At 39.4% G+C, this 24,064-nt stretch overlaps 3 protein-coding genes across 3 annotated transcripts; 2 read left to right on the forward strand and 1 right to left on the reverse strand.

Annotated features, from left to right (window-relative positions):
• Positions 1-1,583: 1,583 nt before the first annotated feature.
• Positions 1,584-6,224, forward strand: LOC141483553 (uncharacterized). The gene is made up of 2 exons (XM_074178259.1): positions 1,584-2,875; positions 2,935-6,224. The coding sequence occupies exons 1-2, from the start codon at positions 2,293-2,295 to the stop codon at positions 6,222-6,224; spliced, it is 3,873 nt and encodes a 1,290-aa protein (XP_074034360.1). The 5' UTR covers positions 1,584-2,292.
• A 298-nt stretch (positions 6,225-6,522) lies between these two features.
• On the forward strand, positions 6,523-8,567 carry LOC141483554 (uncharacterized). The gene is made up of 2 exons (XM_074178260.1): positions 6,523-6,655; positions 6,715-8,567. Exon 2 carries the CDS (start codon positions 6,723-6,725, stop codon positions 7,788-7,790), a length of 1,068 nt encoding a protein of 355 aa, XP_074034361.1. The 5' UTR covers positions 6,523-6,655; positions 6,715-6,722; the 3' UTR covers positions 7,791-8,567.
• A 5,820-nt stretch (positions 8,568-14,387) lies between these two features.
• On the reverse strand, positions 14,388-21,522 carry LOC141483555 (uncharacterized). The gene is made up of 2 exons (XM_074178261.1): positions 20,281-21,522; positions 14,388-20,221 (listed from the first exon to the last, which is right to left on the reverse strand). Exons 1-2 carry the CDS (start codon positions 20,293-20,295, stop codon positions 19,817-19,819), a joined length of 420 nt encoding a protein of 139 aa, XP_074034362.1. The 5' UTR covers positions 20,296-21,522; the 3' UTR covers positions 14,388-19,816.
• Between the last annotated feature and the right edge of the window lie 2,542 nt (positions 21,523-24,064).

Below are 24,064 nucleotides of genomic sequence, written 5' to 3' on the forward strand. Positions count from 1 at the left end.
GGCCTTTTTGGGTATTTTTTCCATCCACAATATGAAAAATATGAAAATTCAAATGGAGAACTTTATACAAATGTAGAAAGTTACTGCGTAAAATCAAAGTAGTTTTCACAATGAAAAATGTTCTATTTATCAGTAACTTGTCGTATTTAACAATTTTGCCTATCAAAAACATTGCTAAGAAATAATACAATGCTTACCTTAATGTTTCGGAGGCCAAAGTCTGCCTTCGTCTTCAGGAATTTTGAAATGTGAAATTGTGTCAATGTCGTTGAATGACAACTGAAAATTTCGATGTAATTTAAGGTGCTCTGCGATATCAGTCTGTTGTCATTTCGCCACTATCCAATTTCTCCTTCAAGATGGGTAGCCAAGTACGGTCAATTTCCAAGGAGCTGTTCGTAGTACAATTCTCTCCAGATATGAGAATATTCGCTTATTCTTCTAGCTTACGTCTCTCAGATTGGAGCTCATTGGCAATCATTCTTGTCTTGTTCCATTCAACTCGATGTTCACCGTCTGATTTTGAAATGTGTTCTGACAATTTAGATCCTGTCAATTGTCTATTTTTTATGTAATCTCGATGTTTACTCTCACCCACTTTCAATGGTCTCGAAGTTTCACCAATATAACTTTTACCACAAGAACAAGGTATCTCGTAAATGCATTTTTTTTTTCAGTGTTGTTGGGTTTTGTATGTGTGAGTATAGATCTCAGTGTATTTTTTGTTTTGAAAGTAGTTCTAACATCATACCTATTTTCAATTCGTCTTATTTTTTCAGATAGTCCTGAAATGTAAGGTATAATATTAGTTATGGAAGGTGTCGGGAATGTTGAGTCGATAATTGTTGAGTTGGATGTTGTTGAATTTGTAAAGCTGTTTGTAGGGTCGTTAGGTTTTAAATTGACACTTTAGTTTCTATTGCATTCATCGTTGAATTTATGAACGAATCTGGATAAGCGTTATCTTTCAGAACATATTTGATTAATGATATTTCTTTATTGAAATTTTTAGTTGAATTGCATATCGTTTTTGCTCTGTTGTGAAGGCAATTTATTCGCTAGAACCACTTCATGTACAAAATTTACGAAAAAATTGCATGTAATGAGCTAATCGATATGCCGATACAGTAGGTGCCCTTTCGAGAGAATCGCAGTCGACATTTTGGGACCAGTCCCTATGACCACATCTGGTAATAAGTATCTTATTGTTGTGATGGACTACTTTTCCAAATAGCCTGAAGTAGTAGCCTTACCCAACCAAGAGGTTAAACCTGGGGCAGAAGCCTTGTTGTAGAATGTAATTGCCAGACACGGAGTACCCCAAAACTACACTTGGATCAGTGCCACAACTTCGAATCGGATTTATGGAAGAAAATGATGACTCTGTTGGGAATGAAGAAGACAAGAACAACTGCTCTTCATCCACAATCCGATGGAATGGTCGAGACACATAATCGCATCATCAATAACTACCTCTCGATGTTTGTCTCCGAAAACCAAAGATACTTGGATAAATTGGGTGCTCTTTTTCTGTTGGCATACAGGAGCTCCCAAGATAACGCGACAGGTTATACACCATCAGTAGTTAGTTTAAGCCGATTTCAGAACCTCCCCCCACCACTTTCAACCTTGAAATGACCTCTACGTCACACGAAGTTGCGAAGGTGACTTTGAGGAGGTGTTATGAGTTTGACCTTGAACGACCTTGGCATGCGTCATACGGCAACGCAGACAAGGTGACTTTGAGGTGCTGTTTTGGGTTTAACCTTGAATGACCTTCATTCTTTTCCCATATTTTCGACAAGGTGACTTTGACTTCCAATGAATTCGAGCCAGTTTTGCACCTACACGATTTAACGCAACCAAGGTGACTTTGAACGATTGTTTTGAATTTGCCCTTGAACGACCTTGATCAACGTTACACAAGGCAGGCAAGGTGACTTTGAGGCAGTGCCTTTGAACGACCCTGACACACATCACGCGACAAAAGCAAGGTGACTTTGAGGTAATGTTTCAAGTTTGACCTTGAACGACCTTAATTGATCCACGTTGTTATTTAGAATATTCGACTTTGAACGACCTTCAGCCGCATGGACGAAGAGACTTTTGGAGTGCGTTTTCAGTCTGACTTTGAGTGACCTTCTACAATATCATGTGTCTTTGCTGATGTAAATTTGAGGGCGCTCGTGTATTCTCCTTCCCTCCCCCACTTTTTGAATGAACATATAAAAGAGGTGCTACTCATTCACAGGAGTTAGTTTGATATCGCGCGTATTGAACATATCTACAAATATGTTTCACTGTGATAGGTGTGGTAAAAGTTTCAGCCGTAAAGATAACATGCGTCGTCATCAAATGCAGTCCTGCAGGCCGGATAATGATGCAGGTCCTCCAGCAAAACGGCCCAGAGTGGATTCTGCCCAACCAAGTGCAGTTCAGGAATTGTGCAACTATTGCAATAGAATGGTACCTGTGAATAGGATGAATTCACACCTCAAAACATTGGAGCATAGAACAAATTCCTGTACGGAATTTGAGGATGGTGTGAAAATCATCAACAGCGCATTTAAATATAGGATTGTTAGCTACAGGGTCGAAAGTAAGAATCCACATTCAGACTATCAATCTTTCTTTAATGAAGTGAGGCATAAAGTTGTGACTTTGATTGATCGAATGGTGCAAGTTCATAACACCTTGAAAGTGAACATGGAGTTGTTTGGGAGGTACATACTTCAGACGCAGGAAATATTAGAGGTGAAGTCTTTCAACAGCCAAAACCAAATTGTTGATCAATCAAACAACCTTGAAGAGGTTTATAGGACATTCGTCGACACGTTGTCTGCAAAAGCTGTGGAATTTCAAGAACGCGACTCAGGTATATTATCTACATAAATATGAAAGATTTCAGTCATTAAACGAATAATGTGTTTACAGGTTGGACTCTGGAGAAAGTTGTTTTTATCGAAGTAAACATCAACAAATATAGTCCTCTCAGTGGATCCTCCTACATCAAGCTTCCAGAATTCATCGCTTTGAAGAGGGCAGTAGTTAATGTGAGAAATGAAGACCATTTTTGCTTCGCTTGGGCGGTGACATCAGCTCTGCGACCAGCGCAAACTAGAACTTCTGAAGTAGGCTCATATCCAGACTTCAGAGATGTACTTAATGTTGAAGGTATAGATTTTCCCATGAAATTACGTGATATTCCACAATTTGAGAATATGAATGATTGTTCAGTCAATGTTTATGGGTTAGAAACAACTTTTGAAAACAACAAACCGAAATATGAAATTGTGGGTCCTCTTTATTACGCACGGCGGAAACTCGGTCGCCATGTAAATTTATTGAACATCACCGATGAATCTAGTAATAGCCACTATTGCTGGATAAAGGATCTATCAAGGTTAGTTTCATCACAAATTTCATCCCACGGGCATAGAATGTATTTTTGTGATGGTTGTTTGATGTATTTTTCAGACGAACGCAAATTATTACGACATCAGTTGAATGATTGCAATTTTATTTGTACCACCATTCCCACAACGCAAATCAAAATTGATAAATGTGGTAGGGCCATACCGGAAAATATATTAAAATTTGAAAATTTTGAAAGGCAGTTGAAAGTCCCCTTCGTGGTATACGCTGATTTTGAATCAATTCTGAAGCCTATACATACAAATGAACCGGATCCAATACGTTCCTTCACAAATAAATCATTTATTCACGAGCCATACTCATTCTCATACCGAATTCGTTGTTCTTTCGATGATTCAGCCTCCAAATTTGTTCTTTATCGTGGGGAGGACGCTGCCAAAGTATTTGTAGCCAGGCTGGAGTCTGACCTGAGGGCCATCTACTATACATATTTGAATCGTATCGTGCCAATGAAGCCATTAACAGCATCAGAGGAGAATGAATTTTTAACTGCTGATAGTTGCGGTATTTGTGAGAAACCCTTCGAATTGGGTGACGTCAAAGTGAGAGATCATTGTCACTTGACGGGAAAGAAAAGATATGGAGCTGCACATTCTCGATGTAATTTGAATTACAAGTTACCGAATTTCGTTCCAATAATTTTCCATAACTTGAGCGGCTATGACTGCCACTTGTTCATAAAAGAGTTATGCACTAATAAGAACAAGGTGGAGGTTATCGGTCAAACAAAGGAAAATTACATTTCTTTCACTAAGCATCTATTGATGGGTACCACAATAGATAAATTTGGTAAATTGAAAAAACAATTCCTAAAGCTGAGATTTATCGATAGCTTTAGATTCATGGCGTCATCACTGCAGCAGTTAGGGGAGAGCTTGTCAGATGAGCAATGTTATGAAACACGAAAGTGTTTTCCGGAAAATGAAAAATTTCTTTTGATGAGACAGAAAGGAGTTTTTCCCTACAGTTTTGTTAAAAATTTGACCACGTTAGATTGTACTGAGCTACCATCAAAATCCGATTTTTATGATCAATTGAACGAGAAACACATATCTGAGGATGATTATGAGAGGGCAAAACGTGTATGGTCCTTGTTCGAGTGTGAAACGTTAGGAGACTATTCAGATTTGTATTTGAAATCAGATGTATTGATTTTATGTGATATTTTCGAAAATTTCCGTAATATATGTCTGGATAAATATAAATTAGATCCAGCCCACTATTTTACTTCTCCTGGCCATTCTTGGGATGCCATGCTCAAATACACCGGTGTAGAGCTGGAATTGCTTACGGATATTGACATGATAACTTTTTTCCAAAAGGGTATTCGTGGGGGTATTAGTCAGTGTTCTGAAAGAAAGCATGTTGCTAATAATCGTTTTCTACCCGATTATGATGAAAATGAAGCATCATCATTCATCACTTATTTGGACGCTACGAACCTCTATGGTCACAGTATGTCCCAACCATTACCGACAGATGGGTTTACATGGCTATCCGAACAAGAAATTCTTCAACTAGATATCATGGGTGTTCCAGACGATGGTCCTAAGGGTTATGTTCTGGAAGTAGATGTCCATTACCCTGAAGAACTTCACGATGCACATTCGGATCTGCCATTCCTTGTAGAGAGCGTAATTCCACCCGGTTCAAATTCAAAAATACCCAAATTAATACCTAATCTGAATGATAAGAGAAAATACATTGTTCATTATAGGGCTTTGAGGCAGGCAATTGAAAATGGGCTGATAGTGATGAGGACTCACAGAGTTCTCTCATTCAATCAATCACCATGGTTGAAGAAATATGTAGACCTTAATACCCTAATGAGAAATCAAGCTACAAATGTTTATCATAAAAATATTTTCAAGACAAGAACAAATGCTGTCTTTGGAAAAACAATGGAAAACGTTGATAATAGAAATGACATTCGGCTTGTGACTCATTGGGAGTCTATAAAGCGTGCAACTGGTGCAAATGCTCTCATCGCTCGGCCAAATTTTAAAACGCTTTCAATTTTCTCAGAGGACTTTGTCGCCATTCATATGGGTAAAGTGAAAATAAATTACAATAAACCGCTATATCTTGGATTCAGTATTCTTGATTTATCTAAAACAGTTATGTATGAGTTTTTTTATAAATTCATAAAAAAACATTATGGGTCAAATGCTTCTCTCCTCTACACCGATACCGACTCTCTCATTCTTAAAATTTTCACGGAGAACTTTTATGATTTCATGAGGGACAATGTAGAGAAATTCGATACATCCAACTACAAAGTTGAAAATCAGTTTGCTATGCCTATAACTGAACCAATATTGGGAAATATGAAAGACGAATTTCCTAATGATCCAATTATCAGTTTTTATGGTACCGGCGCAAAAGCATATCATGTCAAGTCCGTTAGTGATGAATTGAAGAAGGCAAAAGGGATAAAAAAGTCGGTCATAAAAAATCAAATGTCACTTGACGATTATAGGAAAATAGTCGAATCAGGTGGTACCATATTGCGTAAGATGAGCACTTTTCGAAGTGAGTTACACGATGTGTATACTCTAATGTGTAATAAAGTTGCGCTATCATACAAGGATGATAAGCGATTCATCATCCCCAATACCACAAAAACATTACCGTGGGGGCATAAGGATATTGAGTTCTACCAAACCAGCCCTGAGGTAAATTTCAAATTCCTTATCGACGCCCTCAAAACTGTGCCTAATCATGAGGCGGATTCTGATGAAAAATTGGATCAACTCATAAGATTATTGGAGGAACAATCAGATGATTAGTTAGTTCAATGTGGTAAATCTATACCTACGAAGCTCTGAAATTATAATATATATTATTCCCATTGTAAATATCAATTATGATATAGATTATGAAATAAAATATATCAGTGATACATCTTGTTTCATTACAATTCCAACACAAAGTATTGAAGAGGTATAAACTATTTTTCATAATATTGGAATATATAATATCAAGCTATCCACATAATCTGCGAGAATATAATATAACAGTGTTGCCAGACTCATCATTTAGTCCCCGTATTAGATAAAGTGGAGGTGGTAAGTGGAGGGGGGTTGAGGAGGAGTGGCTTAGGTAACAAAAGCGGGACTGCTCAGGAGCACTCATCATTCGAACTGCTTCTTCTAGCCTTCGAATATCTACCGAATTTAGTTGGGTCTCTAGCTGTGTTCATCTTCTTCGAATAAAAACTGTGAGTATATAAGTAATGTTGATTATTATGCTTTATTCCAATATTTTGTGAATTTCTAGTGTGCAGTATGTCTTCAATCATTGACGCTGATAAATCCGTGGAGGGTAAGGTCAACATCCTGCAGGACGTGGTGGTGCAGCAATCGGAGCTACCACAGGATATAGTGGACTTCTTGACTGAATTCCAACTTGGACCTCCACTTAGCCCCCTTCCAGAAGAAGTTGTGTTGGTAACGGCGGATCCAAGACCCGGAAGCAGCTGGATGGAGGATGTTCCTTCGACCACCCCTTCTTCTGAAACGAAGAGCACCGCCAAAGTTGCGAAGAAGGGGTCGAAGATTGTCGGTAAGAGAGCGGCTCCGAGCGGTAGTGATGAGGACTTTGCTGCTCCCGAACCCGTTAAGAAGAGGAGGCCCTCCGCTAAGCCAAAACAGGTGGCGTCGTCGGTGAAGCCAAAGCAGACGGAGCTGCAGAAGTACATGAAGATGTGGGACGAGTCCAACCCCTATCGACGGCCGCCTATGACCTCGACCCTCTGGCGGGCCCCTTCCACGTCAGATACTACCATCTCGACGTCTAAGGCGACCAAGACGAGAAAGCAGTCACCGACGGCTCCGCAGATGTTAACTGCTGCGGGCGACATTGAGCCAGCCATCACGGCATCTTCGGAGGCCACGACCGAGCCATCTCATCAGCCACCAGCCGGCCCCATAGCACCTCCGCCACCGACGCCAAGTGTTCAGCAGGTAACTTCTGCCCAACCCTCTGGCCGCCACCTGGAGTTACCGTCATCGCAGAGAACCTCTAGCTTAGTCGAGGACGTGCTTGAGCTTGACAGAATATGCCAAGAGAGGAAGGTGAAGCTGGTGACGATCCAGGGCAGCGATGCAAAATTGGCGGAAATTGCATCACGTAAACGACGATTTGAAGTTCGACAGGCGCAGCTAGTCGAACAGAAACGGCGTTTGTTGGCTGAAATTGCTGAGGTGGAAATCAGCATCAATGGGGTCGATGAGGAGTACCGTGTTGAGGCAGATTCAACAAATCGGTACCGCATGGAGGTCGACGAAATGGCCGAGCGTGTTAAGGCTCTCAGGGAGCGGATCAGGAAGAAAGTTGACGTTGTTGGGACATAACCTCCATCTATTTCCTTTCCCTAGATCCTTTTTTTTTTCATGGAGTACACGTGAGTTGGTTGGTGTACACAGGGCACTGCGTGGTTGGGGCAGTGTCCACTTCCCTCTCTTCTTTTCATCCCGGAAAAAATATCTTATGAACGCTTCATTCCACATCATCCCCACTCCTCTCCCACTCCTTCCCACTCCCTCTCGAAAGTATAAAAGTAGGGAGTCTCCGATGGAACATTCAGTTGCTAAGCTATCTTCAACATGGCAGTTACTTATCAACAAGCGGATTCCACCACCGAGCCACACGCATTTTTGGAGCCCAGAAGGTCACCTGACAACTGGACCGTCGAAGAAGGTGAGGTACATTCCACCACAGGGCATCATCACTACGAGCAGCCCGGAGCATGGCACGATACCAGACTGCAGGTGATGCAAGTTACCAGCACCGATGATGCGGACGTCTCCGAAAACGAGTTCCTGGATCCCAACGTGGATACTGATTCTGACGCTGACCTGTATGATGGCCTGTGGGATGACGACGAGGTGGACTATGACGCGCCATCAGTGATGTGGGACCTATTTCCTAGGGAGACGGATGATTCTGATTCGGACGATGAAGATATTCCTCCTGACCCACCAATCCCCATCGAGGATAGTCCACCACCATCCCCTATCCTTATAGAATAATCCTAATTTCTATTCCTCATTCCTATTCCTTTCCTAGGAGTACACATACTGTTGGTTGGTGTACACAGGGCACTGCGTGGTTGGGGCAGTGTCTACTCTTCCCTAAATCTCATCATTCACAAATAATTGTACAATCACACAGACGATGGTCATCCTATCTTCATCGCTCATTCTCTTGAAGTATACATACTGAAGCCTATTCAAAATTGTTGTAAATATTTTGCTTTATTTGAAAATATATACTCTGGTTGCTATATACGGGTTGTGGCAGCATTTATACTTCCAATCCAATCATGTTCTAGTCATATTCAATATGTAGAATAAATTATATTTATAGTTTAAAATTGATTTCGAAATGTTATATCTGTATTTGAAAATGTAATGAAAATAATAATAATTTGTTTGTTTGTTTTTTTCTAATTTAAAAAATAAATTCTGACAAAAAAAATTCTGCTCCTGTTTTTTTCCAACTATTATGCTGACATAACTACAAATTAGTCTGTTTGAAATGAAATACCTATCAGGTATTCACCTTTCAATTATAGTAGAACGCACATTTATGTGGTTAGCTGATCAAAGCAAAATTTTCCTCCTGAGTTGCCTGCAAAGAGAACCAATTGATGATGGTTCATAGAGAAGATAGACTTGCAATTATAGTGTATTTCACTTTATATATATATGTGACGGATGATATCTGAGAGTGATAATACTAATGCGTGATGATAGAATCTGAGTAGTAATCTCAAGTTAGGAGTAATCTTTATATCTCCAACTTCTAAGGCACCTACAATTGAGCGGTTGGGCTTCAAGCTATGATATCTGGGAATAAACTACATATCCTCAACTTCTAAGGTATTGTTAACTGAGCGGTTGATCATGTCTCGCGACATGAGATTCTTCTTCTCAGGTCTGAAAGTTGGAAAATTTCCACTTAGTAGTAGAATATGAAACTGGTTTACAGCTGAAAATATACATTTTCATTGAATAACTAGTATATTTTCGATTTTACACGGAAAAAAGTTATGACGAAAGTTGTATGAAATTGGATTTTTTACAATTGAGAATGAATATCAACTACACCCTGCCCCAAATATCATGATCCGCGTAGCAAATTACACGGCTGCCACTGAAATAATGAAGCAGCAACCGCGAATCAACGGCTGTGACAGAATAAATAAATTGATCCACGGATTAATCGCCACTGTCGCGGGCCCGCGAATAGTAAGCGGATCCATGATAATCCGCGGAATAGATGAAAGTTTACGATGTAGGTGAGAAATTAAATACACTCTGTTTTAAAGTTATGACGCGGTTTCAACCGCGGATCCGCGACTGCGGCGGAATGAATCACGACTCAATCCGTTGAATGAATCATAATTCGCGGGATGAAGATAGGAAACAGATGTGGTCCGCTTCGCTCCGCTTCGCTCCGCTCCGCTTCAAAAATTTTTCGACCCGCGAATTAAATTAATTCGCGGCCGCGAATTAAAATAATCCGCGGATTAAATCGCGGATTCGCGGCCGCGGCCGCGGATCCGCGGTTTTATCTGCGAATTATCCGCGGATCCGCGACCGTGACCGCGAATCCGCGATTTAATCCGCAGAATAATTTCAACGGCGGTCACGAATTAATTCAATTCGCGTGTCGAAAAATTTTTGAAGCGGAGCGGAGCGAAGCGGAGCGAAGCGGACCACATCTGTTTCCTATCTTCATCCCGCGAATTATGATTCATTCAACGGATTGAGTCGTGATTCATTCCGCCGCAGTCGCGGATCCGCGGTTGAAACCGCGTCATAACTTTAAAACAGAGTGTATTTAATTTCTCACCTACATCGTAAACTTTCATCTATTCCGCGGATTATCATGGATCCGCTTACTATTCGCGGGCCCGCGACAGTGGCGATTAATCCGTGGATCAATTTATTTATTCTGTCACAGCCGTTGATTCGCGGTTGCTGCTTCATTATTTCAGTGGCAGCCGTGTAATTTGCTACGCGGATCATGATATTTGGGGCAGGGTGTAGTTGATATTCATTCTCAATTGTAAAAAATCCAATTTCATACAACTTTCGTCATAACTTTTTTCCGTGTAAAATCGAAAATATACTAGTTATTCAATGAAAATGTATATTTTCAGCTGTAAACCAGTTTCATATTCTACTACTAAGTGGAAATTTTCCAACTTTCAGACCTGAGAAGAAGAATCTCATGTCGCGAGACGATATTCCCCGGTGTACTACTACTACTACTGTTTGTATGAATAATGTAGCCCTGAAAAGGGCTGTTTTTTTTTGACCAGAAGGCCCACGGTTAGTGTGTCACAGGTTTGACACTATTGCATATTATGCATGCTGATACTCTTGTGAAATTTGTGAGCGGCCTTTCACATGCCTCACACCAATACTGACCCAGCTGCATCATAGAGACCGTATCATGGGTGTTTACATGTTGATACCAGCCACCGTTATTGTTACGTATCGAGTAAAATCGAAAACAGCACCAACATAACTTCTGGATACCGCCATCGATCGTTCTGATATTTACGTGGGCATCTGTCACACAATACAGATCCAGTCGATCTTCTAATGTGTCGGTGACGTTGAGCCATCGGACGCCGATCATTAAGGCACCATCATCTTCAGATGAATCAGCCACAATACCTTCATCACTCAGGTCATCCTCGATGACATCCCCTTCAACAATCTCCTCATGCTCCAAATCATTAGCATCTTCGTCGACTACAATATTTGCCCCGCCTCCAATAATTTCAACTTCCTCTTCTACAATTCCCTCTATGTTGGGAGCCATTTCATCCCCATTCAATGACTCTTCATCCGTCCAATTATTCTCATCATCAAGTGATATCCTAGCTAATACAGCGGCAATTTTTTCGGAATTCATCTCGATATGCTCTCATATACTGAGTGAGGTTCAGGATCGGGACTCGACTTTTATATGATTCGGTTGTGGTCGTAGTAGCGCCCCCCACACTACTCCCACTTCTCGCTCTATACGATTAAGAGAGGGGCATATGGCAGCCCAGTCGAATTCACGAGAGGTGCAGATCAGGAGACGAGGAATCCATGGTAATCGTACATCGACATACACCCAGATAGGCCCTGGGCAGACCTGTTGATTTAAACTCCATTTTGTTCATGTAAATCATTTTAGTGTATGTTGATTTATAAAATAAATAAATCCATTGCTACAATATTACTTGTATAATTTTTGGTATTTCGAAACTATTTATACAGCGAAGAATAAAAGATTCCACAGTTTTAGAAAATGTATAATGAAATTCAAATTTATTACATTCCACTTTATTTTTCATCAAGTACAATAATAATGCTATTACACTAATGAATTTTCATTGATCCACGAGTTGTGATTTTCGGAGAATCCGAGCCATTTTACATATAAACGACGTCCTTTTCGTTTCAAAACTCGCTCCACCAAATATGTATTGGGATCATGGGTTTTATTCAATTCCATACCATAAAAGGAGCCTTTAATTGGCTGTCCGTTCACATCTTCGAGCGCATAAGTTATAGGATACGTTCTATTTACTTTTACAACTTTGAAAAGCTCAGTTGTAAAGTTTGCCGTATAACCTTTTTCGAATACGCCTTTAAACTTACTGATTCGCACCATATCTCCAATTTTAAATTCTTTTTTTTCGCGTTTTCCACGCTGCTTCTTTGATCTTGCATAAACTGTCAATTTTGTGGATGGTTTTACGTCTGCAGGCTTCATGCCAATGGTACGATGAACTTTGTTGTTATATTGACTGGTAATTATAGGAAGAATATTCAACCAACTGTAATTGCCTTGAAGTGAAAATTGTCTATGAAGCCAACTTTTCAACGTCCTGATGACTCTTTCCGCAATTGCAGCTTTTTTTGTACTAAATGTTGAGTAATGATTGATACGGTGCTCTCTCATTAGCGATGAAAATTTTGAATTATAAAACTCGGTACCGTGATCAGATTGTAAGTTCCTTGGGACATACTTCGCATCTTTCAACACACTCGCCATAGCTGCAGTAACTGAATCAGCTGTTTTATTTCTCAGCGGTCTTGACCATACATACTTTGAGTAACAGTTGATTACTATGAGGATGTACCTATAACCATTATTTTCTTTAGCATATGGTTGCATTTCCATCAGATCCATCTGCCACAAGTCATAAAATCCCTTTATTATTGTCATTCGACGGGGAAAATTTCGACGCGCCGACTTATGTATTTCCTTCACAACCTGCCATTTTGCATCACTCATACTACTGCTGTATGGCTTCTTCGAAATGATGAAGTTGAGGATTCAGTTCGCTACTGTTCACGTGCAGGTTTAACGACTGACTGTTCAACTTCAATAACTCGCTCAGTAAAAGTATCAACCAACTCGGTTACAACACCAATTCGCTTTTCCACATTACTCAACCGATCAGCTAATGCTGAAGTGATGAGTGCATTTTTGTCAATGATGATTCGCAGTTCGGTATTTTTTGAATCAATGTTTTTTCTGACGTATCGTAGCGCTGGTGAAATGAATTCTTGGAAATAGTTCAGGGTTGATTCCTTGGCTTCTTTAATGTGATTGTCAACATATCTTTTAGTGACAGAGTCTTCATCGTCTACAGGTTCACCAATATTCTGTAGCCGCTTATTCTGAATGTCATAATCACCATGTGGTGTGAGAATGAATCCAACACCCGATCTTCCAACAAGTGGTTTACCAACACCACCCCTTCTACGCCCAAATTTATCAATTGTGGTATGCATAGTTAGATCGTCTGTGAGTAACTGAGTCAGCTTCATACATTGTGTTCATTATATTACGGTCAATAGACTAATCCTTCTTCACGTAACTCCTCAATTATGGCCAATATTTCATTATCGTGCCCGGTATGACCAGCCATTCGTGAACTCCAAAGCAATCGAAGGCGATCAACCAGTTCTTCGAGTTTATTCCAATAAACATAATCTATATGCTTATTTCTGATATATTTCTTTTGAGTGGGTATTTTTATTATGCCGGCACCTTCTCTACTGGGGTTCTGCAGTGGGTCTCCATTGGATAATAGTGGTAGGATTATTTCTCGATATTTCTTCCAATTATTTGATAATAGACCCTGTTTTCTTTCATTGTATTTATATGCTGCCTTCGTTAATTTGAGTATATCACCATAAGTGATCATATCGGAAGAGGGGATATTTCCCGACGGTACTTTCATGAATAATAATTTATATAGTTTTGGGGTACCCTGATAAGTGGCAATAGTTTTACCATTTTTCTTGAACACAATTTTCTCATTGATGAACTCCACATCAGCTACACCCATTTGTAAATTTCCCGTTTCAGTGTTCATGTGTACTCCAAAGACGGTATCGTATGAGGGATTTCCTGATAGTAACTTTTGTATGTGCTTTTGTACCTCATCACCATTATCAAGCACATTAGATGATTCTAAATCTGAAGTTGTCGATAAAGAAGCTTGAAGATCCTTCGAAAAAGCCTCTTCAAATTTCGGTTTTAGCTCACTTTTAACTATATTTTTGGCGGTGAATGGTGTAGCACTCTTTGTTGTCTGTATCACCTGATTTATTTGAGATGCTCCTTCAGTATTGGCAGATATTGCTTTCAAAGGAGTTATTATTGGCTCATATATTCTTTCGAGTGCTGATTGATCACCTAAGCGACTATTCTTGATATAATTAAATTTCTTCCGAACGGCATCTGTTGCTTCTATCAACTTTCTTTTCAAACACATTTCATCATCATTTTTTCTCTCCATAATGTATTCACTTCAAATGTGTGTGCAATGAAGTGTCGTCCACACTATCTAGCACTCGAATGATTCAATTGTTTCAAGAATGTCAAGGATATATGAAAGCATCAAATCCTTTTCGATAACGTCCATCTAGCACCTCTCGATCCTTATCAATTACTAAAAATCCATATTTATTCTCCCAACATCTCGCACACATATCTTTAAATTGCTTGTATGTCACATCTGGTGACACGTGGTCAGAAAAAATATGATTGAGATTCATATCATCTTGTTTGAACAGCACAATAAAATTTGCATTATCTCGAATCAATTGTTTCGGGACTCGTGAATATGTTTGGGCTAGATAGAAGCAATCCACATTTTTATGACGTCCCATACTGAAATATGATCGTATAACATCCTGTTTCTCACACATCACATCATCGAAAATGAATATTGAATCGGTTCTGGCATCCGAAGGCTCTACTATTTCAGTTGCATTATTGGCGAAAGTGTAAAATCCCAACCCTTCAATTGGAGCTAATACTTCACGTAAATACTCATATTTGGGTTGATAAAGGGACTTTGAATAAAGATAAACATTTGCAAATCGTAATCCTAGAGGGTGAGTCAGTAGAGAAATCATAACATTTGTCTTGCCGCAATTGGAAGGTCCGATAATCAGACCGCGAATGGATAGTGGAAGTAAGGATCCATGACGCTGTTTCACACCGCTTTCAGATCCGCTACCCACTTTTTCATCGAAATTATCGATGGAAAATTGGTGCTTCTGCTTTAGTATGCGCATTGTATGACAGTTGGAGACTATATAAGCACGTCTCCAAATCGATTCCTTTATTTAAATGGGGGTTATGAGACGATGCAGATCTCCTAAGCGGCATTCAAATAAAGCTGGTACGGGATTGGTCAATTCCCTCATCAATAGTCTACCTTTCGAATTACATTTACCTGGCTATCAGTATTGCGGCCCTGGCACCAAATTGCAGAAAAGATTGGCGAGAGGTGATCCGGGTGTGAATCAACTGGATTCTGCATGCCGAAAACACGATATTGCATATTCACAGGATCCTAACAATCTTCCAGCTAGACACAGAGCAGATCAAGAGCTTGCAGAAAGTGCTTGGAATCGATTCAAGGCAAAAGACGCATCTATTGGAGAGAAAGGAGCCGCTTGGCTAATTACGAATATAATGAAGGGAAAACGACGATTTGGTATGGGTTGCGAATTAGCAGCCAAGCAGTCACGAATACAGAAAAAAAAGGGTCCTACCAAGAAAAAAAAATCAAAAAAACTATTGAAAGATTCTAAGGTGACAGCTTTTGGTTCTGGAATCGTTAAGAAAGTGCGTGATGTTCTACACAAAGCGGGCGGAAGTGAATTTGTTGTCAAAAATTCTAAAAGAGCAGCTGAAATTGCACTAAAAGCAGCACGCAAATATACGAGGGCTGCGGGTGGGAAAAAGAAAATTCGCACACCGCGAATCATACCAATTCCTAAAATTGGTGGAATACTACCACTCATTCCAATTTTTGCTGGTTTATCGGCGCTAGGTAGTTTAGCTGGTGCTACAGCTGGCATAACAAAAGCAGTACAAGCAGCGAAAGCGAGTAGGGAACAATTGAGTGAGGCCAATCGACATAATAAAAATATGGAGGCAATCGCTCTAGGTAAACGAGGAAGCGGTATCTATTTGAAGCCTTACCGTAAAGGATTAGGAGTCTATTTGAAACCTCAAATTTCAAAAAACTCATAGATTTGCTACCTCAAAGAGCTCTCTCCAACATCGACCTCAACTATCATGCTAAGAAAATGATGATTCCATATTTTCGGGGGGTATATATGCGTGACGATTTGCCAAAATCGGGACCACTCCGATATGAATCTGCCGTAGTAAATTTGGATAGTCGACATGGTCAAGGGACGCATTGGGTAGCATACAGAAAAAGCAGCACTTCTGTGAAATATTTCGATAGTTTCGGTGATTTACCCCCTCCAAAAGAATTGATTCACTATTTTCATAGGGGTTCAAATCCTACCACTATTATCACATATAACTATGAGCGTAAACAACAATTCAACACAGTATGGTGTGGTCATTTGTGTTTGGAATTTCTACAGAGCAAGACATGGAGATAACACCAGCGCAGGACAGGGAAAGTATCAAGAGGATGAGTAATTCATTGATCGCATATTCCAGAGTACGCACTTTACGAGAAATGAGTAAAGAACAACTCGCTAATATGCCGAAAGAGGTGTTGATTGGGTGTGCATCGCATGAAATTGCATCTGTATGGGATAAGTTACCACAAAATCTACAAAATGATATTGATGTCTTAAAGTATCAGTACTGCCAAGACCATCAGAATGATTCCAGCGGCAACAGCAATAATTCCGATGTGAATGATGGGCCACCTACAAGAAAAATTTTCTGTTGTTATTGTAAAGTGAATGATGTGAATGTAGTCACACATAATGGGATGGATCATCTGGACAGACCACCTAAAAAACGACGATTACTCCACAATTTCTGCTGCCAGCAATAAATTGACATGAGTCAGTGAAAATTCATCAGTCATGTCACGCACGTTTTCATTGTCGGGACACTCTAGCGAGTTGAGCGCCAACTTCTACCCACCCATCGAATTGGATAGTGGCGCTAATTATGGTCTGGGCTTACACGGTTTCTATTCCTACAACTCCATATTCAATGTGGATGTGAAAAATAATATTATCGCCTATTCTAAAGAAGCTAACTCACCTCCTATCATTATAAAAATTCCACCTGGAGCATATGAAATTGATGAAATCAATAAGGTGATTCAAAAATTCATCAAATCCAAAGAAATGCAATTGGAAAATGGAGCTGAGGAGAATATCGATGGAGTATTTCTCCTACACGCAAACAACAACACTCTGAAATGTGAAATGAGGTCGAAATATTACATCCATCTCAAACATGAAAACACTATTGCCGAACTTTTAGGGTTCGAAGCCGATGTGTTTGGCATCGATGAAACTCATGAATCAACATTGCCCGTAAATATCAATAAGGTGAGAATTATTCGTGTGGATTGTAATGTCACAGCTGGAGCATATTCAAATGGTGATGAAATCCATAGCATTTTTGAATTTGATATTGATGTAGAGCCCGGTTACAAACTCACCAAGGAACCGCAAAATATTATTTATATGCCAATCCAGCCTGGCGGTCGTAAGTACCTCGACAATATCACTTTACGCATATTGGATGATAATGGTAATCTAATCAATTTCAATGGTGAAAAAATAATAGTTAAATTGGAATTGATTAGGATATAACGATCATCATTTCTCATATGTTGATTCACAACATCGACGACCGTCATAAGTGTATCACAAAAATGAGTGGTGGAAGCATCGATAAGTTTGGTCGTAGAAGTAAGGCAGTTTCAAATACTGTTTTGCGAGGACAACCTGGAGTTGGTTTCAAATTGACTTCCGATGGAAACTTTGATATGGAAAATAAACGTTTGAAAAATGTAGCCGAGCCTAAAGAGAGTACGGATTGTGTTAATCGAGAATATGTTGGTTTTTACATCTCAAAGATCAGAGGAGAATTAGATTCTGATATTGATAAAATCAATTTGAGATTAGATGGAGTAGAAAAATATTCCGCATCAGTCAGGGAAGATCTCATTACGCTTGGGCTGAAATTAGTGGAAATTGTAAAAAAGTGTGAACATATGGAGAAGGATATCAAATCGATGCAATCTGATATGAAAAAACAACCCTCGATAAGCATTCAAACAATTGAGCAAAAACGATGGTGAGCGATGATCATCTGTGAAAAAAATCGGTATAAAGCAGGAGCTGAAGAAATTTTAACTCAGTATTTATCATTTCATAACGCTGAGCAGATGATTATAATTGATAAGGCTATTGATTTCACCATAATTTTTTCTAAAAAATGGGGTTGTGCTTTAAAAGCCAGCGATTACAGCAGCGGCAGCAGTTGAATCAGCGTAATGTATCAGGTGGAGACTATGATAATGTGCATTTAAAGAAGAGAAAATCTAAAAGTCGATTCATTCCACGTATGCCCGCCAAACGGTCAAGATATAGACTAAGCGCTAGTAGTTTACACTTTCTCAAATCTATTGGCTTGAAGGTGCGATATAAAAAATAGTAATAACATGGCGACCATAACCACAAGTGATAAGCTGGAGGTATTCGAGGAGCCCATCTTTGATCATTCCCTAATCAGCCTTCACGAGCATACATATAAACCGTATGGATCACCATATTACAAAAATTCAGATGAAATCCGAATTCCAATCAATTTTCAAGACCTTATACTCGATATTGCAGACAGTTACATTTATATCGAGGGGAAGTTCACACCATCTGATGACACGAAGCAGTGCTACCTATCCAATAACGCCCTCGCCTTCTTCTTCGACGAAATTCGCTATGAAATGGGTGGAGAGCAAGTGGCCGTTGTTCGAAAACCCGGCATAACTACCACAATGAAAACGATGATATCATTTGGACAAACACATGCAAATTCCCTACTACCAATAGGATGGGGTCTTGATGTGAACAAACAAGATATATTGGATTCCGTCAGCAATGTATTCAGCGGTAAATTACCCTTGAAGTATCTCATGGGTTTTGCTGAAGATTACAACAGAGGAGTATTGAATGTCAAGCAAGAGCTCATTTTGATTATTGCACGCTCATTCAAAAATTCGTTTATTGGAGAAGTCGATGCTCATTTGGAAATCAACAAAATAGAATGGAGAATCAGACACATCGTGCCGGAAGATCGTCAGAAACTGAAGCTATTGAACCGCATCAATAAAAATGCGAATAATGCAAAAGTAAAGGTGGCTTATCGTATATGGGACCTTTATGAATTACCCACACTTCGTGATACATCCTCAGATATTTGGGCCGTGAAGACAACCAACAGCCTCGAAAGACCTCGATACATCATCATCGGCTTTCAAAGCACCGACCAATCTGAAAATATATCAAAAGATGTGACGAAATTCATACATGCGAATATTAATAATATTCGACTATCTCTAAACTCTGAAGTATACCCATATGAGCGTTGGAATCTAGATTTTGACAAAAAGTTAGACTCGTCAGCCTACTATGCATATGAAAACTTCCAACGCAGCTACTACGATAAAGCTATGAGTGAGCCCATGATGGATATTGGTAGCTTTCGCAACAATCCACTATTTATCATCGACTGCTCTCACCAACCCGATGCTATGAAGTCATCTACTGTCGACATCAAAATAGAATTCGAAACACGCAAGGTGAAGTTTCCAGCAAACACCAAAGTATATGCACTCATCCTACACGATGCTGTTTTGTCCTATAATGCCCTAAATGGCTCTGTTCAGACTGGATTGTAATAAGATTGACATGTAATTCACCATGGAGTATTCGATATTGATAAATAATAAAACACTCAATAATTATCTTCTGCCTTTTATTTACCAAACAATCAGATATAGACAAGCATGGATTGAAACATGATTTTATAATGTATACAATAGATTTCAAATATTCACAACACCATTATTTGAAGATTCTTCCGGTTGTGGGTTGGTATTCTGTGGCTCCAATTGATATTTCTCTATGATATTCTGTGGTAGGTAAACGGATATGCTGTGAAGGAAATGCTTCAAGTCTGCTTCAATCATTAGCTCACAGAACTCATCCAAATTTCCGCTTCCATACGAATATTTATGGCACAGTGCCACACCAAGTTCATATTTCTCACTGAGCTCCAAAAGTTTTCGTACCTCTTCAGCATCATAACATACACTTAAATCATAGTTTGATGAGTGAAGAGCGTCAAAACTCAAGTCGGCTAATTCCCAAGCCAACCTCCTTATTGCAGAATCCAAATTGACTGCTTCCGGCCACTCTTCGGCTGAATATTGCATCCACATGCTTGTACTCTGAAAATACACAAAATGCATTCATTAGTTTGGAAATTATGCTGCAAAAAAACACTCACTTGAAATTTTATCATGTTTGAAGCGCGGGAGCTAATCCATATTTTACATTAATATACCATATTTCTACTATTTACAAAGATATTGAAGTTATATTCAATCTATAATATCGAATTTGACTAGTGAGCGTGTTTTAGCACCAGGATAATCCTGAGAACTTTGACCGATATATGTAAAAATGAATTTGGCTTTGGATGAATTCACTTCGTGAATCATTTCTTCCGTAAAATGTTCTGAGACACGTTTTGGAAGCCATGATTTAAAAGAAGTATTATTTTCCTCGTCCAACAAAACTACTTGAATGGATTTACCATATCGTGTGGATAGCATCGACATCTTTTCAATTTTATAACCTTTATCGATAGTCAAAGATATTAAAGGCTTCTGCTCCATAGCCACAGTTTGTTGAATTATTGCAGAATTGATCTTTTCGATATTAAATTTCAAATGATCCATTTCGAATATAGTGGAATTATGGTATACAAATATAAAATATGTTCACCTGGATTGCTGTGTATACTCCTGACGTAATACTCTCTGTCACTTTGCAGCACTACTTTCACTCATCTATTCGAGTACGTTGGGTTATTCAAACTGAATGTGAAATGGTGATCCTCCGAACATTTATAGAACGTGGTTGAAGAAGAGGGGGTACTTCTTCACCACAAGCTGGGTGTCCGAAAACACTACTCCAAAATAATATTGTCTTTATCGCGTGACGTAGTTGCAGGTCATTCAAAGTCAGACGCAAAACACTCCTTCAAAGTCACCTTGGCTATGTTGTGTTGTGTAGGTTCAAAACTTCAAGAAAGCCTTGTTGAAAATATGGGAAGTGAATGAAAGTCATTCAAAGTCAAACCCAAAACACTGCCTCATCAAAGTCACCTTGTCTGCGTTGAGTGACGTTGATCAAGGTCGTTCAAGGGCAAACTCAAAACAATCGTTCAAAGTCACCTTGGTTATGTTAGATCGTGTGGGTGCCAAACTGGCTCGAATTCATTGGAAGTCAAAGTCACCCTGTCGAAAATATGGGAAAAGAATGAAGGTCATTCAAGGTTAAACCCAAAACAGCACCTCAAAGTCACCTTGTCTGCGTTGCCGTATGACGCATGTCAAGGTCGTTCAAGGACAAACTCATAACACCTCCTCAAAGTCACCTTCGCAACTTCGTGTGACGTAGAGGTCATTTCAAGGTTGAAAGTGGTGGGGGGAGGTTCTGAAATCGGCTTAAACTAACTACTACCATCCATGTTGTTAACTGGTAGGGAACTGAAGCTTCCGATAGATGTATTGTATGGCAGTCCTTTCAAATGAATCTCAAGAGGTACCTCTTTCAGAGAAGTGAATGATCTGAAGGAGATACTAGAAATTGTACACGAATTTGCCAGGACCAAATTACAGCTTTCCAGCGACAAATAAGATTTGATGAAAAGTCGCTGCCAGTGAGCTTTAAAGAGGGCGATGCAGTGTGGATCTATCAACCCCAACGTCGGAAAGGTTTGTGCCCCAAGTTTGTGTCCCAAGTCCCAAGAGAACATGGCAAGGACCGTACTTGGTAACCAAAAAGATAAACGATCTGGTGTACAGAATCCAATTGGCACCCAGAAGCAAGGCCATGTCCACATAGAAAGGCTGAGTCCTTACATGGGTCGTGATGTCTCCGCTTGGAATGTTGTTCGGGGCGAACAATCTCAGGGCCTCAGGGTAAATCATGGCCGAAAGAAAATGACGCCGGCCGCCACTGGTAACCATAAACCAAACGTGACGTAGCTAAGGGCGCGCGAATGTAAGATGATTCCCTGCTACTCTAGAAGCAGCGAAGAATAATGCTACCGATTTCGACAGAACTTCGGCAAAATTTCTACGGCATTCGATTACGATATTTAAAGGCTAGCCACGAGGATATCGACACAGTCAAGTGGACGTTACAGTGCGGTACGCGAAGTGATCTAGTAAGGCGATAGACATTCAAATAATAGTTGAAGTTTTAATTGGAGTGTTTGTTGTATTCAAAGTGGAATAAAGTTAAGTTTGATTATTCAGTGTGGTCAAAGTGGTAACAGGTAAAAGTGTAACAATATTGAGAGGACTGGCGTCCCCATAGTAAAAAAATGAAGTGTTTTATGAAAGAATAAGTGAATAAGAAAACTTAGGGTCGCAAGATTGCCTCGAGCAAGACAGCTGCGCTCCCGGACGAAGGTTCTGTTCACTATGGACAGGAGGAGTTTGGCCAAATGCGCTCGACTGAAAAAGAACGGCCATATAAATTAAAGAAGAAGAAGCTAACTTCAGGGTGTCGGTTTTCCGTTACGGTGTGCATGGGCATCGTAAATATTTATTCTCATCATTTTCCCGTAACGCGCCAAAAGAAGTATAACTTCAAAAATCGATAACCGAATGTACGTAGCCCGAGAAATTTGAACATTCACCTTGATTTTTGAAGAGACCTCGTACACGTTACATTGAATAAAATGGACACTATCATAAAACAATTCTTATGGAGCATAAATATGACAGTTCCCACTATTCATAACGTGTTATTACGATATTAAATAATTACGTGCCCCTCACCTCACAAACATTTAGCCTTTTCGGTTCGCATGCATTTCCAAATGTACATAATTACTAGATCAATAACACGACATCTAGGTGAAGGGATCCAACACGAAATACAAAATAAAAGTGATAGAACAAATATATAGTTTGCTTGTAAATCCTAAAACCATAAAATTTCCATTGGTAGCAGCGTATCTCTAAATCTACCACGGAAACTCATATTCTATTATGAGGATTAATTGCCGGCTAAGGAGTTGTCATAAGCCAAAAGTCTAGGTGAGCCTGAGGTGACCTTTACAGTAGATTTCAACGATAAATCCGGCACCATCGCATGCGTCCTCGTTAGTTCGTTGCTAAGGAAACAGCATCTAATGCGATAATAATTATTCAGTTCAGTTGGTGAACGGTGTTTGATTGCATGTTGCGTTTCATCATTTTGAATGAGATGACATCTGAACATATGAGTAGAACCGCAATTACGGCTCACTAGAGCACTAGTTCGGAGAACAAAGAGTTATCAACGGAGGACAACGCCCTTGCTATATTATTCGTTTCAAAACAAAAGATGCATTGTGTAGGTCAGGCTTTCACCAATTCATTCCTTGAGAATTTTGTATTCGATATAAAAATTTCGATGGAGCGGCGCTATTGTATTATTTAACATGACAATCAAAGTGTCTTTGACCTCCTCGATGGTCGGTGTTAATAGTCGCGTCAATTAATATGTAAAACAAGCAATCTTCAGAAGTCTGAGAACAGCTTCGATTTTGATCATTTGGTAAATATTCGGAATGAGGAATTTGGCAGATTTTGAAGCAATTTCAGTTTGTGTTTATTTGCAGGACACGATTTCTAAGTCAAAACGCAGCGCTCTCCCTTCATTCGTAAATTATGGCTCTTCAAAGATCAAAAGAATTTCGTGTTCCAACTTTTTTTGTATCAAAAAACCTCGGAATACATATGACTTTATTCGCCATATATCCTTTACATGTTGTTTCACATTGCCGTATAAATTTTTCGCACAAATTCATCTTTTCCCATGGAAAATATATATTTTTTGTCAGCGCTGATAGTTTATTGTGCAATTGATAAATTTGAGGTTAAAAATTTACGTTGGTACGACTGCTTCGTTCGAATATTCCAAATTCGAATGAGATTAAAATTAATGGAATTGTTTTTCGCCCCCCATTCTAACAATGAAACATTGATTAAAGAAATAAGTTAGCTGCT

This window comes from Leptinotarsa decemlineata, unplaced genomic scaffold (assembly GCF_025532065.1).
Source record: "Leptinotarsa decemlineata unplaced genomic scaffold, Ldec_3_MD MMD2_tig00003736_RagTag_RagTag, whole genome shotgun sequence".
Classification (NCBI taxonomy): domain Eukaryota; kingdom Metazoa; phylum Arthropoda; class Insecta; order Coleoptera; family Chrysomelidae; genus Leptinotarsa; species Leptinotarsa decemlineata.

What these genes read in the sequence shown, in the direction of transcription:
- LOC141483553 (XM_074178259.1), top strand. Translation starts at nt 2,293, where the DNA reads ATGTTTCACTGTGATAGGTGTGGTAAAAGTTTCAGCCGTAAAGATAAC. An exon ending in ATTTCAAGAACGCGACTCAG is followed by an intron (nt 2,876 to 2,934) that starts GTATATTATCTA and finishes ATGTGTTTACAG; the next exon opens with GTTGGACTCTGGAGAAAGTT.
- LOC141483554 (XM_074178260.1), top strand. Translation starts at nt 6,723, where the DNA reads ATGTCTTCAATCATTGACGCTGATAAATCCGTGGAGGGTAAGGTCAAC.